The 14,116-nt window shown below is 34.6% G+C and overlaps 1 protein-coding gene across 1 annotated transcript in view; it reads right to left on the bottom strand.

Moving 5' to 3' along the window:
• Positions 1 to 8,746: 8,746 nt before the first annotated feature.
• Positions 8,747 to 14,116, bottom strand: part of LOC150089696 (cilia- and flagella-associated protein 299-like) — a 60,619-nt gene continuing 55,249 nt past the window's right edge. Inside the window, exon 7 of the mRNA XM_090390077.1 lies at positions 8,747 to 8,845. Within this exon, the coding sequence (XP_090246203.1) occupies positions 8,747 to 8,845 (99 nt within the window). The remainder of the gene's footprint in view (positions 8,846 to 14,116) is intronic.

Genomic DNA, 14,116 nt, shown 5'->3' with positions numbered 1-14,116 from the left:
AAAAATCTATGTAATCATTAAAAATTTTCCATAAAATATTGATTATTCTCGATACAACTGCATCTTTGTTCCGGAAATTAAAGGATATGATTATAACCTAATATCTGACATCATTATTGATATTAGAGGATATGATTATCCTTAGCAAATAAATCTACCCCTCCTTTGAAATCTGGTGATTATTGGCGATGAGTATAATCAACGGAAATTTCTTTTTACCAAAAAATAAAAAGACATTGGGTTTTAAAGGATTACAGTTCACTAAGTTCTCTGTCCGCTCCCTTCAATGGAGAATAATCTGGAGATCAGCATATAAGATTTTCCAAACGAGAAAGACCATATACATTATTAAGTAAAGCTAGAATAGCAGTTTTAGTTGATAAAGATCAATGATATATGAAAAAGATAAAAAAAAATTGTAAGGAGGTATTCTAACTTTGATTGAGAAGCTCAAAGGTAAACATACACCTACCATCAAAATGAGCGTTCAGAAAAAACAGGATTGCTAATCTCAAAAGACATTGTAATTATAAATTTTCTTTTATTAGTAGACAGCCGGACACTCCATCAGTGTTGATCTAATTCGCTACATGAGAGACTAAATCTTGATATATGACAGAGTAAAAAAATATGCGGAGGTCCTAAAGTCGCGAAACTTTATTGGACAGACAACTTGAGTAGTCGAGGCCCGCTAATTTTCTTAAAATCGGACAAATGCTAATAATGTATTGTCATTTTTCCTTGTAGAGGATCTGCGATCTCATTATGGATTTAAAATAAACTTTGTGGATTTATTTTGAAAAGAGTAGGTTAGGCTATTTTTGGAAATTTTTACAGGAATATTATATATTTTATTTTAAGGCAGAAGAATACTCTTACCTGGGGTTTTCTTCAGGAACGGCTGCATCCGGGTGAGGTGTAATTTTGAAGGTGTTGAAATTGCAGTTATATGGAAGGAGGACAAAGGAAAAAGCATTTGTCCTAAATCCTTGCATGGGGAGCCATGCAAAAGAGACTAAATGTGGGTAGAGACTAAATCGTGTACAAAATCAGCTTCAGTACTTATAAAATGTTGATTATTTTCAATTATAAAGTAATGAAAATAATTATGTCAAAAATGTCATATTGATTTACGTATATCAGCAGTCGGTGTAATGACCAATTTGGATTTGTCCAATTGGAAGCCCTAGTACTTATGAATAGGAAGTGTCCTGCTGGGCGCTGAAATGGTATAATCTGTGATCTAAGAAAAATATTTCATATTAGGGTTACCCAAAAGAATTGGATACACTGCATACATTCATATGCATTGCGTCCGTAAATTGTGTGTTCCTGGTGAGTTTGCCATTTTGCTGGAAGTAAAACTCGGAATTCGGGGAGAGGATGAGGTGGTGGGGTAGAAATAGCCGTGATATCCTCGCCTGAGATTTAATAACTCAGTCACGGTGTAAAAAATGCTGTAAAAGTTCATGTTATTAAGGGATTCGAACCCACACCACCTTTTCCACACTGTATGGGGATAACGGTGTTATATCCACTGTGCTACCCAAAAGGACAGTCTCTGATTTATGAAATAATCCCTCTGCTTAGAAGGATCATTTCATAGTAGTACGGAAACCCAATTCTTCCTCTGAGGGAACATTTGAATGTGTTTTTGAATTTGAGCCGATACATCTAATGCCGTGAGGCATCGGTATATATCTGCAAATGCGACCCTTGGCCAGCGTTAAAAAACTCTAAAAATTCCTTCCATCGAAATGGATTTTTAACCCTAGACCGTTACCACATATTTTGGAAGAACAGCAATTTAAACCCTTTTTGCCAGCTGCGAAAGATATGAGATAAGAATGGCACACCTTAACTCCACACATTAGGGTCAAACGTGGGACGATCTCCAAACGTACTAGACATTTACAGCATCATTAACATCTTTTTTAACTGTAAGATACACACGCCGGGCAAAAAAAATACGAAGCTTTGTATTAAGATAATCACAGACAGAAGAAGTTCAAATAAATGCGAATAAAGCAAACGGATGCAAAGAAAACTGTGAGATGGAATGACGTATTGTCTCGTTGAATACAAACACTGCACAGGCTGTTCGACTAGAGTCATCTGAAGCTAGAATGGGAAAAACACGTGATCTATCAAACTTTGAAAAAGGTCTTATCGCTAGTGCACGTTTAGCAGGAGCCACGATTCAAGAAACGAAAGACATAGCTGGTTTCTCAAAAGCATCCATCTCACAGGTTTTTAATGACTGGAAAGCAAGCAGTTCTTCATCTCAAAGTCGTAAATGTGGCAGAAAAATAATACTTCAAGAGCGAAGCCGTTGTTCTCTAAGGAGGACTGTAGGAAAAATAGGAAATCCAGCGTGCAGCAATTAACATTAAATTCAACCAAGCTAAGAACAGCCCTATTTCAACCAAGCTAAGAACAGCCCTATTTCAACCAGTACAGTGCGCAGGGAACTGAAGAAATTGGGTATTGGCAGGCATCTGCCTATTGGGAAGCCATTTATTTCAGAGAAAAACAGAAAAATCCGCTTGCAGTGGTACAGAGAACGTTGTGATTGGACAGTGGAACAATGAAAAAAAAATTCATGTTGTCAGAAGAATCACGATAAACTTTATTTTGCACTGATGGTAGGCAGAGTGTGGCGAGAACCTCACGAAGCGATGGACCCTTCTTGCTTTGTTAAACCAATCCAAGTATCTGCAGGTGATATCACGGGAAATGTGTTCTTAGCATAATGTCGAATGTCATCCAGGGAGTACTAGAATTTTGTATCAGCTCTACTGCACCCTGCAACGTTCCACTTTTATCCCGACGGTGATGACCATTTTATGGATGACAATGCAACAGCTCATTGTGCCAGAATCGTGCAAGAATGGCTCAGAGAACATGATACGGATTTCCACCATATAATCTGGTCCACACATTCATCTGATCTCAATCCTGTTAAGAATGTGGGATATGCTAGACAGAGCTATTCAGCAACGGTCCTCTTCCTTCAACTTCGTTGCAGCTACACGATATTTTGCTGGAAGGATGGTTATAATTAGACCAAAACGGTTAAAACACCTTACAGAATCGATACTGCGCCGCGCACTTGCTGTTATCCCAAACAAAGGTAGCCCAATTCGATACTGAAATTTTTTGCCAATGTGTATATAATCATATTTGCTAACAAGACAACCACAATTAAAGTATAAACAGGTGATTTAGTTTTCCCAAAACGATGGCACCTTGATGAATTTCTGCACAGATACAGCTCACAAACATAGCCTGAATTCGTTTTGTTGGCATTAGAACTATTCAAATCTGGGAAAATGGTGCTGAATGAATCCTTATGTTTTTTTTTTTTTTTTTTTTTTTTTGTCTTCCAAGTTAGTATAAACCGTACTAACTTGGAAGATATTCAACTACCTCAAAATAAATAGTAACTGGTATATTGTTCCATATGCATGAGACAAAACACGCCAGGCATAAAAATTTACTTCAGAAAGTGATGCACACTTTGAAACACACGTAGAAGTTATGATCCTTGTGCTGTATGCTAAATGTGTCTAGTACTTGACATAGAGTGCGTTTACCCTCTAAGGCACATTCTGCATTCAGCTAAATTACCAATAGGGTTTCACCATATGGCACACTCGAATAATTTTATTGCTCGGAGCAACCTCATGCAGACGAACAATTTCTCTTTTAATACGAGTTATTCCAAGGCACTGTTCATGAAATTATTGGTGGAAGGGGCATTCTATACATATGTCACGCCTCAAGGGGTTAATATGAAGTAGTCCAAACATATATTAAATTCTCACAAAAACATCAGATGTGAGTGCGTAGATTTGAAAAAGAATGCAATTTTGATAGAATTCATATTTATTGCTAATACTATTTATGAAATTCTAGTTTTGTCGAAATTGCTTTTAAAATTCCACGTTAATAAAATATAGACATTTATCTTAAAGCTGCTGCATTATTTTATTTGAGAAATCAATAACTGGTGTTATTTTTTTCAAACTGCATGAAAAGCGCAGGCAGAGAGAGATGGCAGCACCTTGAGAAATAAATCATGCTTGTGTATATTTGAGATGTAATCGATTTTGTCCAAAGAAATGTTTCATAAGAACATTGAAGCAGAAAAGAAAACGAATAACCCGTTATATCACTCCCGTAAAAAATAAAATGAAAATAAAGTAAAATGTAATTTTAATTTATATCTATATATTTATATTAATAAACAATAAAGCTGGACTTCAACTGATATTAAAGATGGTGTCACTATTTTAAAGTATCAAAACTACTTTAGCTTTATTAAGAAACAGGGCTAAATTTTATCCAAACAATATAAATGCACTTCTCCCTTGTTTTGGGAAATAAGGATCTCTTTATTTAAAAAATAATAATATATGTTTCTCTCCTCTCCATCAGGGTAAAATGTTAACTTTCTTGCTGTTGTCTCCGATTGAGAGTCAACTTAAATTACTGAAACTACTGTACTGTAGCCCAGTGGTCAAGCACAAAGGTATAAAAGTACACATGTTTGAGTGACCGTAATTGAAGCCCAATTTAAATGTTCACCTATATCTAATAAATACGGATATATGCGCATATGCTCTCTACCTTGTGAACTCCCTCTAACCTTACATGGTCGTCCAAAAGTATAAATATAAAATTTATTCGAAAGACGAACAGCTAATTCCTCTTATGTTTATTTAATAGATAATGATTTCTGGATTCAGATTTTAAAATCATCAGAACATTTCCCTCTATGTCTCTTAAAATTGCAGAGAAACATTCTGGTTTTCTCAGATAAATGTCCTTAATTAAATTAAATACAGATTTTTGAAAATATATGTTTTTTTTTTTCATATGAACTTCTGCAGTAGATTATTCGCCGATAGGGAAAAAAATGGTTTAATAACAAGTTTCTTCTTATATTTTGCAGGCCGCCAGTGACACTGGGATTCAAGAAAGTGGGCCATGTGAAAATGTACATTCTGTTGTAAGCAAGCAAAAGGAAAATATTTAAATTTTCAAAATGTCATCTGGCAGAAATTCGAAAGTGGCATATAAAGCGAGTTTAAAGGACCAATAGATATTGGTCCTTTAAACTCGCTTTTAAACAACTTACAACTAAGATACATTCAGAGTAATGAACTGTTAGCCTTCTTTCACTGTGAATGTCCCTATGCAGTAACTCATATTGACATAAATATTTAAAGTTGCATTTATGTTGACACTAACAGTACAACAAACATTTTTTTGATTTTGTTTTCAGAGATTACATCGCATTTTGGGTGAATGATTATGGTAGTACTGTACTTTCCAAACTTTTTGATGCCAACATACCGTACACACGTGCCAAAACTACTTCAACACTCCACTGAATTTTGCAATTATACGACACTCCACCCTTTGTGTTCCTTATTTTTAAATTGAGGGTAAATGCAACGGTAGACAGCTCCATGCCTCGCTGGAACGCTGTTCCCAGTTCGCTATATATATGCATCGGTAATGTCATACACATACACGGTTATTAAAAATCATATTTTAATAAGAACGTGTCAAGAGCTCACCGGTGGCTGAATATGAAGCACGTGAACAAATAAATATCTTAAATTTTCAATGCATTACTCAGTAATTGCTTTTCAATCAATCAATTATATGAATGCATGCATGCAAGTGAAAAAGAAATTAGGGTGAAAACAATAATACGATGCAAAAATCTGGTGACACCCTTTCGGGCACAACGTGACACTCACTTTGGAAAGCTCTGTATTTATGATCTTATAAAGGAATCGAAACATATATTAATAATTTGATATTTATAAATTTAAATTAACACTGCCGTTTAACAACATGTGAGCTCGAACCGTGGTTCGAGCCCACATAACTGCTAACTATGATTGATAATATGCTTTCAAACGCATATTATCAATAGTAGTACTGCCTTTTAACACAGATGTTGTTATTTGGTTTTTAGGAGCATTAGCAACTAAGGCCATATTGCTCCGGGGATATGCGGTGGTCATTCCCTGACCTTTCCGCATCCTCCGTATTTGGTGGTCACGGGCTCGAACCCAGGTAAAACAGAGGCAGAATTCCTCTGTGTGATATGGACGCCCCACCTCCACCCCCAGCTTACGTTGGTTCACACTTGGGTAGTCACCTCTATACTAGTGTTTAATTGACTCAAGTGTCACCTGAATATCAGTTAACTCCATCAGCATTTTAGACTCCCAGGTAGCAAGCCCTAGCTTGTCATACCTAAGAGAATGTCTGTGACAAGCCAACAAGGTCCAAAATTTGTTGAAATAAGGATCAAAACCGGCTAATGTTTAACGTCGGAACGATGCACCGTTAAGTTTTATTCTGGGCAACCACCGCATTTCTGTTTTAATTTCACTTCCTTAGGCAATGAAATGAATTTCTTGATGGACAGAAGTTTGCAACGTGGAACTGCAGCATTTTCAATGGCTACGAATCCGACCTAAGAGTTCTATGCTGAAGTAGTACTAGCTCTCCCATATCGACGAGATATATGTGTGCATGCAGGGGAGAGTGCGTCGATAAGAATACTTAATATGAAACAAATACGAAACATACTATGAAACATACTATGATCAAAATTATGGTCAGATTTTAACAACACTCCATTCGTATTTATTGCACAAGCCTAAGATTTTGCTGAATGCACAAGCGTGTATGTACATCATATTAACTTCAAGAAAACCTTTTAAAAGTTTTGCTTTTTTTTTAAATTGTTTTTGCACAACATTCATTTTCACGAATACAGCTTCATTATTAGTCATTCTTTATTTGATAAATCCTATTTTCACCATATTAACTGCGAATATTATAGAAGAAAAGCTGAAAATTTTACAATTGACTAATACGTTCTGAACTATTCTGACAAGCCCTTTAAATTTATTATGAATGGAAAAGTTCTTATTTCTACCAATTCTAGCGAATAAATTGAACACAAAATTAAATATATATATATATGTGTGTGTTTTAATATCCCTTCAATACACAAAATAATAAAATATAAAAACAAAATACAAGTGGATTACAAAAGCGTTAAAAGGATCGGGAAAAAAACATGGGATGATTTCAAAGCTGTGCTCCTTTGTCAACAATTGAAAAAGCACACAAAAGAAAAAAGGAATTGACTAATGAGAGCTTCTCGTGATTTAAAAAAATAAACAAAATATGAACGATTCCATGCTTACCCTTATTTATTTTTATATTTTAGGACAGGAAATTTTACATGAATCCTTACGCTCAAGACATTTTTGCTAATCTTTAATTTATGGTTGGTGAAAATTCAAAAATGCGACGAATTCGATGAACACAATTCGGAAATATGCACCTTACTTTTTTAAAGAAAATTTTCCAAAATCTTAATATAGTTACCACAGAACCATTGTGCTAACTTTAATACATAGGGGACATCTCAGAGTCACGTTTAGAAATTAAATAGGAAATGTTTCGGGATGTAGTTCTATATGCTACTAATCGTTTCGTACATTTAATAACGTGACTTAAGGTTTAAGCCAATATCGATGACCAAAGGCTGCTTTTGATGACTGGTGTTATAAAGAATCGCTAACGAATATGAAATACGTAAATTGCACTGATAAGTTACGCAAAGAAAAGAGGTAGGCCTTAGAGATAGATATGAGAAGGATTTGGTAAAGATTTCAGAAATATTGTAAAGAACTTTTTGGAAGTGTGAATACTAAATAAAAGGAATGAACCGTGTTGATCCCCTACAAATAGTGGAATCAATAGCGATGAACCTAAGCAAATACTGATAGGCTGAGTTGGTTCTTTGTATCCAAGGGCACCATGTGTAGTTCCAGATTAGAGATATGTCAATGTCTCTCTCTCACATACACAAAGTAGTTTTAAAAGTGAGCAGCTGGATGTACACGTCTGACTTCTGTGCAGGAAAAATGATAGAATCCATGAGTACGAGCAGTGCAGAGGCATCTAGACGGGAATAACATCAATAGAGTCACAGCATCGTTTTGTTGTGGAAGACCTTGTAACCAATATAGTAGAGTATCGGGAGGTCGAATTGAATACAAAGAATATATCTTTGCATAATTTACTTAGATTTCAAAATGGCTTCTGATGATCCCACGTGAGTCATGTGCATAAGTTCGAAAAGTGGAATTGGAGGGTAGATTGCTGCAGTGGCTAAAGGGGTGATTAACTAGTAAAAGATAAAGTGTGCTTCGTGATGACTAGCAGTTTCTGTTCGTAAAAAGCTTTAGATTTCGTGAGTTTTTCACAGAGTAATATTCCGGTGGCATTTCACTATGGAATCCCGTCACCATGATCCTTTTCTTCCTTGTTCCGGAAACTGAAAACTGCACTTAACGAACAAGGATTGCCAGACGTGGAGAACATTATTAAAAGAGAAGTCGTAGCAGTAGCAGCCCAACTTAAGTAGAGTTCCAGAGGAGCTTCCAAAAATAGCGGGGGACGCAGATATCACTGTATTCGTTCAAGAAGGGGAACAGTATTAACTATATATGTTTTTGCAATCGTGAAACCACTACGTAATTATCAATATCAAGAATCTCATATTAATAATTTATCAATATCAACAAACGTCATATTAATAATTTATTGTTATATAAAAAAATCTAAGATTTAAACTCAAGGATAATGTCTATTTGAAATTAAAAACTTTTTTTTTTTTCCATTCACTTGATGAAATAAATCACATTTTGCGCCTCACAAAGTGGTCAAAAATAACCACCTGTAAGTAAAGATCTGAAGTGATGATATGCCGCTCAGTGTCCTCTCCTGGTGTGGGAGCCTAAAAGAAACAAAAAAAAGACATTGTTATCAAAAGACGGTTAAGCTCATTCAAGATAATTCAAATTGACTTAATTGTAAGAAATTAGAGCCCAAGCAAGTAGCACGGTGATTATAACCGTCGTTCTTCCACACCGGGAGTAAAAAACCTGAATTCGAGTCCATCAATGAAGCGAGGACACAATGTTGCTGAGTTAGTCGATCTTGAGAGTGAGAGAGAGAGAGAGAGAGAGAGAGATGCACAGTTTCTTCTCCTGGAAACTCAGGTTTTCCGTCCCAGTAAACCAACCGTTTGTTATTCGCAATCGATCAGTTTGTACAGTCTGTACTTGTTTACAATGAAAGCAAAACTTCATTGGAATTACGAATGACATTATGTAGCTCATATTATAAATACGATATGGAAGCAAAGCTGAAGGGGAAAAAATGGAAGTTTTTGGAAAATATGATGCGAAAAAAGCTCATTATCACACTCTGTACTACGTTTTCTATCTCTGAATGAATCGAAAATACTCTATATTGAGTACCTCGTAATACTAACATATTTTACATTGCGCTAAAGTTCAATTTTCATATTAATGCGAGACAATAAAAAGAGTTAAATGTTTAAAAAAAATTGTGAAAGGTAAAAAATTAATACGTGAAAGGTAAAAAAAGTTGTACTCTGTACTATTTCTTATAAAAATATACTTTGAAAATAACTTTATGAACAAAATAATCTTACTTTGTAGTATGTGTGTGCTTTATCATTTTATTTATTTATTATTGATTTATATATATTCAAAAAGTACTGAATAATTTGTTTGTCCAAATGATGATTCTTTTGAAATAATCTTCCACGATATTTAGTACGAAACATTAAACGTCTCAGTATTATATTATACAAATAATATAATTGATCAAATATAGGCCTATAAACTGAACACTTCAGGCACATGGTAGGGTCCTTTCATGGACATTCTACACGAGGGTTTGATACGATGTGTGTGTGCGTGTGTGTGTGTGTGTTAATAAGCACCATTTTAAGGTGTAGTAGGATCAAGCAGATCTAATGAAAAGTGGCTATATCCATTTCATTTGCATTATTTCTAAGCTTAAGCAAACTTAAGAATAAAAATAACCGACAAATCAACTATGTAGTTCTGAGTATCATAGCAGAGTGAAGTTTTACTTTAAGAAGTGAAAGGACTATCATAGTATCATAACCCTCCCCCAACCGCAGAAGCCAAAGCAGTGAGAAAGTCAGAACGAAGGATAGAACTTTTCTTTCAGCATGCTCAAGCTTTAGTTTGTAATCGTGTGGAAATAGATAAAGGATGTTTAAAAAAGTAAATTCTCATCTCATTATTTAAATCCTTTAAAATTTAATACTACATTACTCATTACAGCCTGAAAAAAAAAAAGTTTCCCTGGTAATGTAAATCTTGAAAACGGAATTATATATAAACTAATACAAACAATAATTACATATAAACAATACAAACTAATAATAAAAAAACAGACAGTAAAAAGTTTCCTTTAGCCCTCTGAAGACAAAGAAGTAACCAAAGTTAAAATTTCAAATACTACCTTTCACTCATGCAGAATACTTGTATACAGACAATTGTGCCTTGCCTTAGTAGAAAAATACTCTTTAATTTCAAAAAAAAACTTACAGGCAGCTGTCTGTAAAGTAACTCTAACAGAAGAGCTGAGGCATAACGTGTTTCTTTGATGTTTATCAATGTTTGTTATTAAAAGGTTTCTACCAAAATTACTTTCATAATATGCTAATTATTTATTACTCAACATGCTAAGTTTAATTAAAATGAAGCTGTTAATCATGAGCTTGAAATGACTGGATTTGAAAGGTATAACTTGTTGCATACGTAAATTTAAGACGAAAAGATATAAAGAGAAATACTCAAATATTTGTATATAATCTTACGCGATTCTCACAAGCTTTTGAAAATTATCCCTGTGATTTATCTAGCTCTTAGGTTTACTAAGGTTGGCCATCCCTGGTCAACCTCTGCAGCGAAATTATGTGGGACAGTACAATTCCTTCCGTTTCATAACGTAATTCTAGTTTGTTATTTTCGGTTTACCCGGCGTTTTGCTAATCTTATGATAATTACTCGCATAAAAAGTAAAAAAGAAATTCGAAAATCGTAGTTCGAAATGGCAGATTTTAAAAGGTGACGCTCCAGTTGCATTTCTTTAAAAAATATGGTTTCTGTTTTTGTTTTTGTAGGAATTCTGAAAAGTGCCTTTAATTATCTTTCGTGTCGCGGTTTGCATGATTTAGTTTTTTTCTCTTTTTTTTTTTCACTGAGAGCAATTATTAAATTTAATGATGGAAAACTTTGCTGTTATATTAAAGCTGATCATTGTTTCATAAAATGTGGAATTCTCTGGTGGGGTATTTTACAAGTATTTTCTAAGAGGAGAAATATGAATAATTTGGGTCCATTATACATTACCTGGGAGAAGCGAACACAAAAATATTTAATTTGCTTTCGGAAGTTTTATTGGGCCACGCTTATTTCAATTAGATAGAATCGATCTTATTTTATGGAAATAAAATGACACAGAACACAACTTGAAATTCTATTTCAAGTGCTTTCTCAGAAGATCACTGGGAAGTTGGCACTTAATAAATTAATTGGAGTATTTGAGTTCGTATTCTTTGTATTTCCATAGAATTAAATAACATTGATATTTAAAATTAGTGCTGCTCAGCAAAACTTCCAAAAATAAATACGTACCATTTTCATATTAATACAAACAATTCAGAAATGGCAACTTTTATCGGTACTGTAATGCACACCATCATGAATACAGGTTTTAGTCTGTGTGTGTTTTATAGGATTAAATATGGAAAACATCTCATCTTTAGAAATCCTGAGGTGAAGGACAAACAATAATTTTTGATAAACATGATTAGCCCAATCCCAACGTGGTAGCGAATCGGCAATAAATTCTCCTGCATAACCATCTTCTTCTTTTTCTTGTCTAGTATTACGCCTAGTGGCCTGTTATGGTCTCTCCATCTTTACAGGGGTCTACCTCTGTCTCTCCTTCCCTGGGTTTGTAGTTTAGTATATCTCTTTCGGATAACGTCCGTTCTCTATTCTCTCTACACTCTATTCTCTATTCTCTCTGTTTATGTATGAGTCGATATAATTCAGTACTGAGGTTGTCTACAGTTCTGACAGGATATCCTGATTTCTTTTCCTATCAAGTCCGGTATAGCCTGAGGGTTCTGCGCATGAAACGCATTTCTGCACCAGCCAACATCATCCTGTCCCCTTTGCTCATTGTCCATGCCTCAGTGCCATAGGTTTGGATAGGTCTACATAACGAAGGCGTTATGTATCCGCGTCCTTGGTTTCTTATGCACCAGATTAGATTTGAAAATATGGTTAACAGTTTTAGTAATTCCTATGTAATTATTTGTTTTTTGCTCAATATCTTTTTCATATGACAGGTGGTATCCTAGGTATGTGAAAGTGTTAACTTGTTCGATAATATTATTGTCAATGCAGATCTTGCTTCTTATTGGATCTCTTCCTTTAAATGCCATCACTTTTGTCTTTGAAGATGAGATTTCCATATTTGCATAACCATATTTCAAAAAATCTATAAATACAATCGCAAGATACCGTATTGGTCCCATTGAGTTTTTCAGTCTCAACATCATACCTATACCGCGACCATTCAAAATATTCGAAGTGGTCTGCCTGCCAAAATGATTGGTAGCAAGACATCGCTGAGAAATCTAAGAATAAAACGTCAGAAAGAGTACCACTGATAGCTATCATTAAAGAATCGGGTAAAAAAATAATAAATTCATGACACGTCTAATGTAATGGATCAATATTTTCTGTATAATTTACCCACGAAATTAAGTTGGAATCACAACCTGTAGTAATCTGGGACAAAGCGGATCACGTAAGGTTTGACTGATTTTGCCTCTCTTGGGTGAGACGAATTGTTTCTCTTAATGAAAGTAATTGTTACAGATTAGTAAACAAGTAATGAAAATGGGAATTTACAGTAGTTGAAAAACCTCTTTTTATAGGATTATAAAATGCATCAAATTATTCAACTTTGCCTCACTGACAAACTCAACAGAGATTTCAGGCAAAAATGAATAGGCCTATATTCAGATTTTAATTTAGGCCTATTATTATTACAACAGGATATGGACTAAATGCCTTTATGATATCACTCCCCTCCTTTCGTAGCAAAGATTGCTTGAAACAACCACACCAATGAAAAAAAAAAAAGTAAATTCTTAAAGAATTATTAAAATAACATGGATTATATTATTAAAAACATACCATCTATTTTATATATATATATATAATGTGCGCTTATTTGCTTTGCGCCAACCAAGGAAATTTAAAATTAATTGGCAATTTAACCTTAATGAGAATTTGAAAAACAAGCAAATGATACTTTAAAATTGCCATTCATTTCTGTCTATTTAAATTCTTTGAATAATTTAAAATTATTCAATTTCTTTATATTTTAGCCAAGATGCACAAAAAGACTCCAGTGGCGTTTACTAATACTAGTAAGAACAAATACGCAAAAAACATGACGTGAATGTACACATAAGACAATTCCGCTATCTATAGTCATTTTTTTTTCAAATAAGCACGTATGTTTTATCAGTTTTAGTGAAGGATACGAAAATTCACCGAATTCATTCACAATTTATGTTAGAGAAGCAAAAACTGCCATATTAGTGTGCCACACGGGAACCACGGCATCTGCGCATGTGTAATCTGTTCATAAATTGTGCGTTCCTTGACGAAAATCCCAAAGGGGGGAGGAACTGCCATCCGTGCTTGACACTGACCGGAATCGAACCCGGATCTTCTCCTCTCTCGATGTGGGGAGACGGTGATTATAATTACTGTGCTACGGCGCAGAATGTTGTATTAGTGCAACAGGCGTATTTTTTTTTTTTTTATCTCACTCGTTAGAGTTAAACTATTGTAAATTCAAGGACCTACCAGAACTTCGATGCGGGGATCTGGTATCAAGCATATATTCACTTGATATTGTTGAGCACTCTTACTAGTTTAGATATATACAACAGTTCTAAGGTCTGTCAGCAAAATGCTTTTCCGATCAGTCAATCAATAGTTTAGACGGATGTTGCACAGGTTGGGTTGCGATAATTCCAAGGAGTCTTGGGCGTAAATTCAACAAATAAAATCAAGAATATAAGCAATCAACCTTAATGGTCGCTTTAGCATAATGATGCCAAAGCGACCAG

This window comes from Mastigoproctus giganteus, chromosome 2, assembly GCF_048544385.1.
Source record: "Mastigoproctus giganteus isolate SK-2022 chromosome 2, ASM4854438v1, whole genome shotgun sequence".
NCBI classification, from domain to species: domain Eukaryota; kingdom Metazoa; phylum Arthropoda; class Arachnida; order Uropygi; family Thelyphonidae; genus Mastigoproctus; species Mastigoproctus giganteus.
The sequence above is the reverse complement of the archived record's forward strand: the minus strand, read 5'-3'. Positions and strand labels throughout refer to the sequence as shown.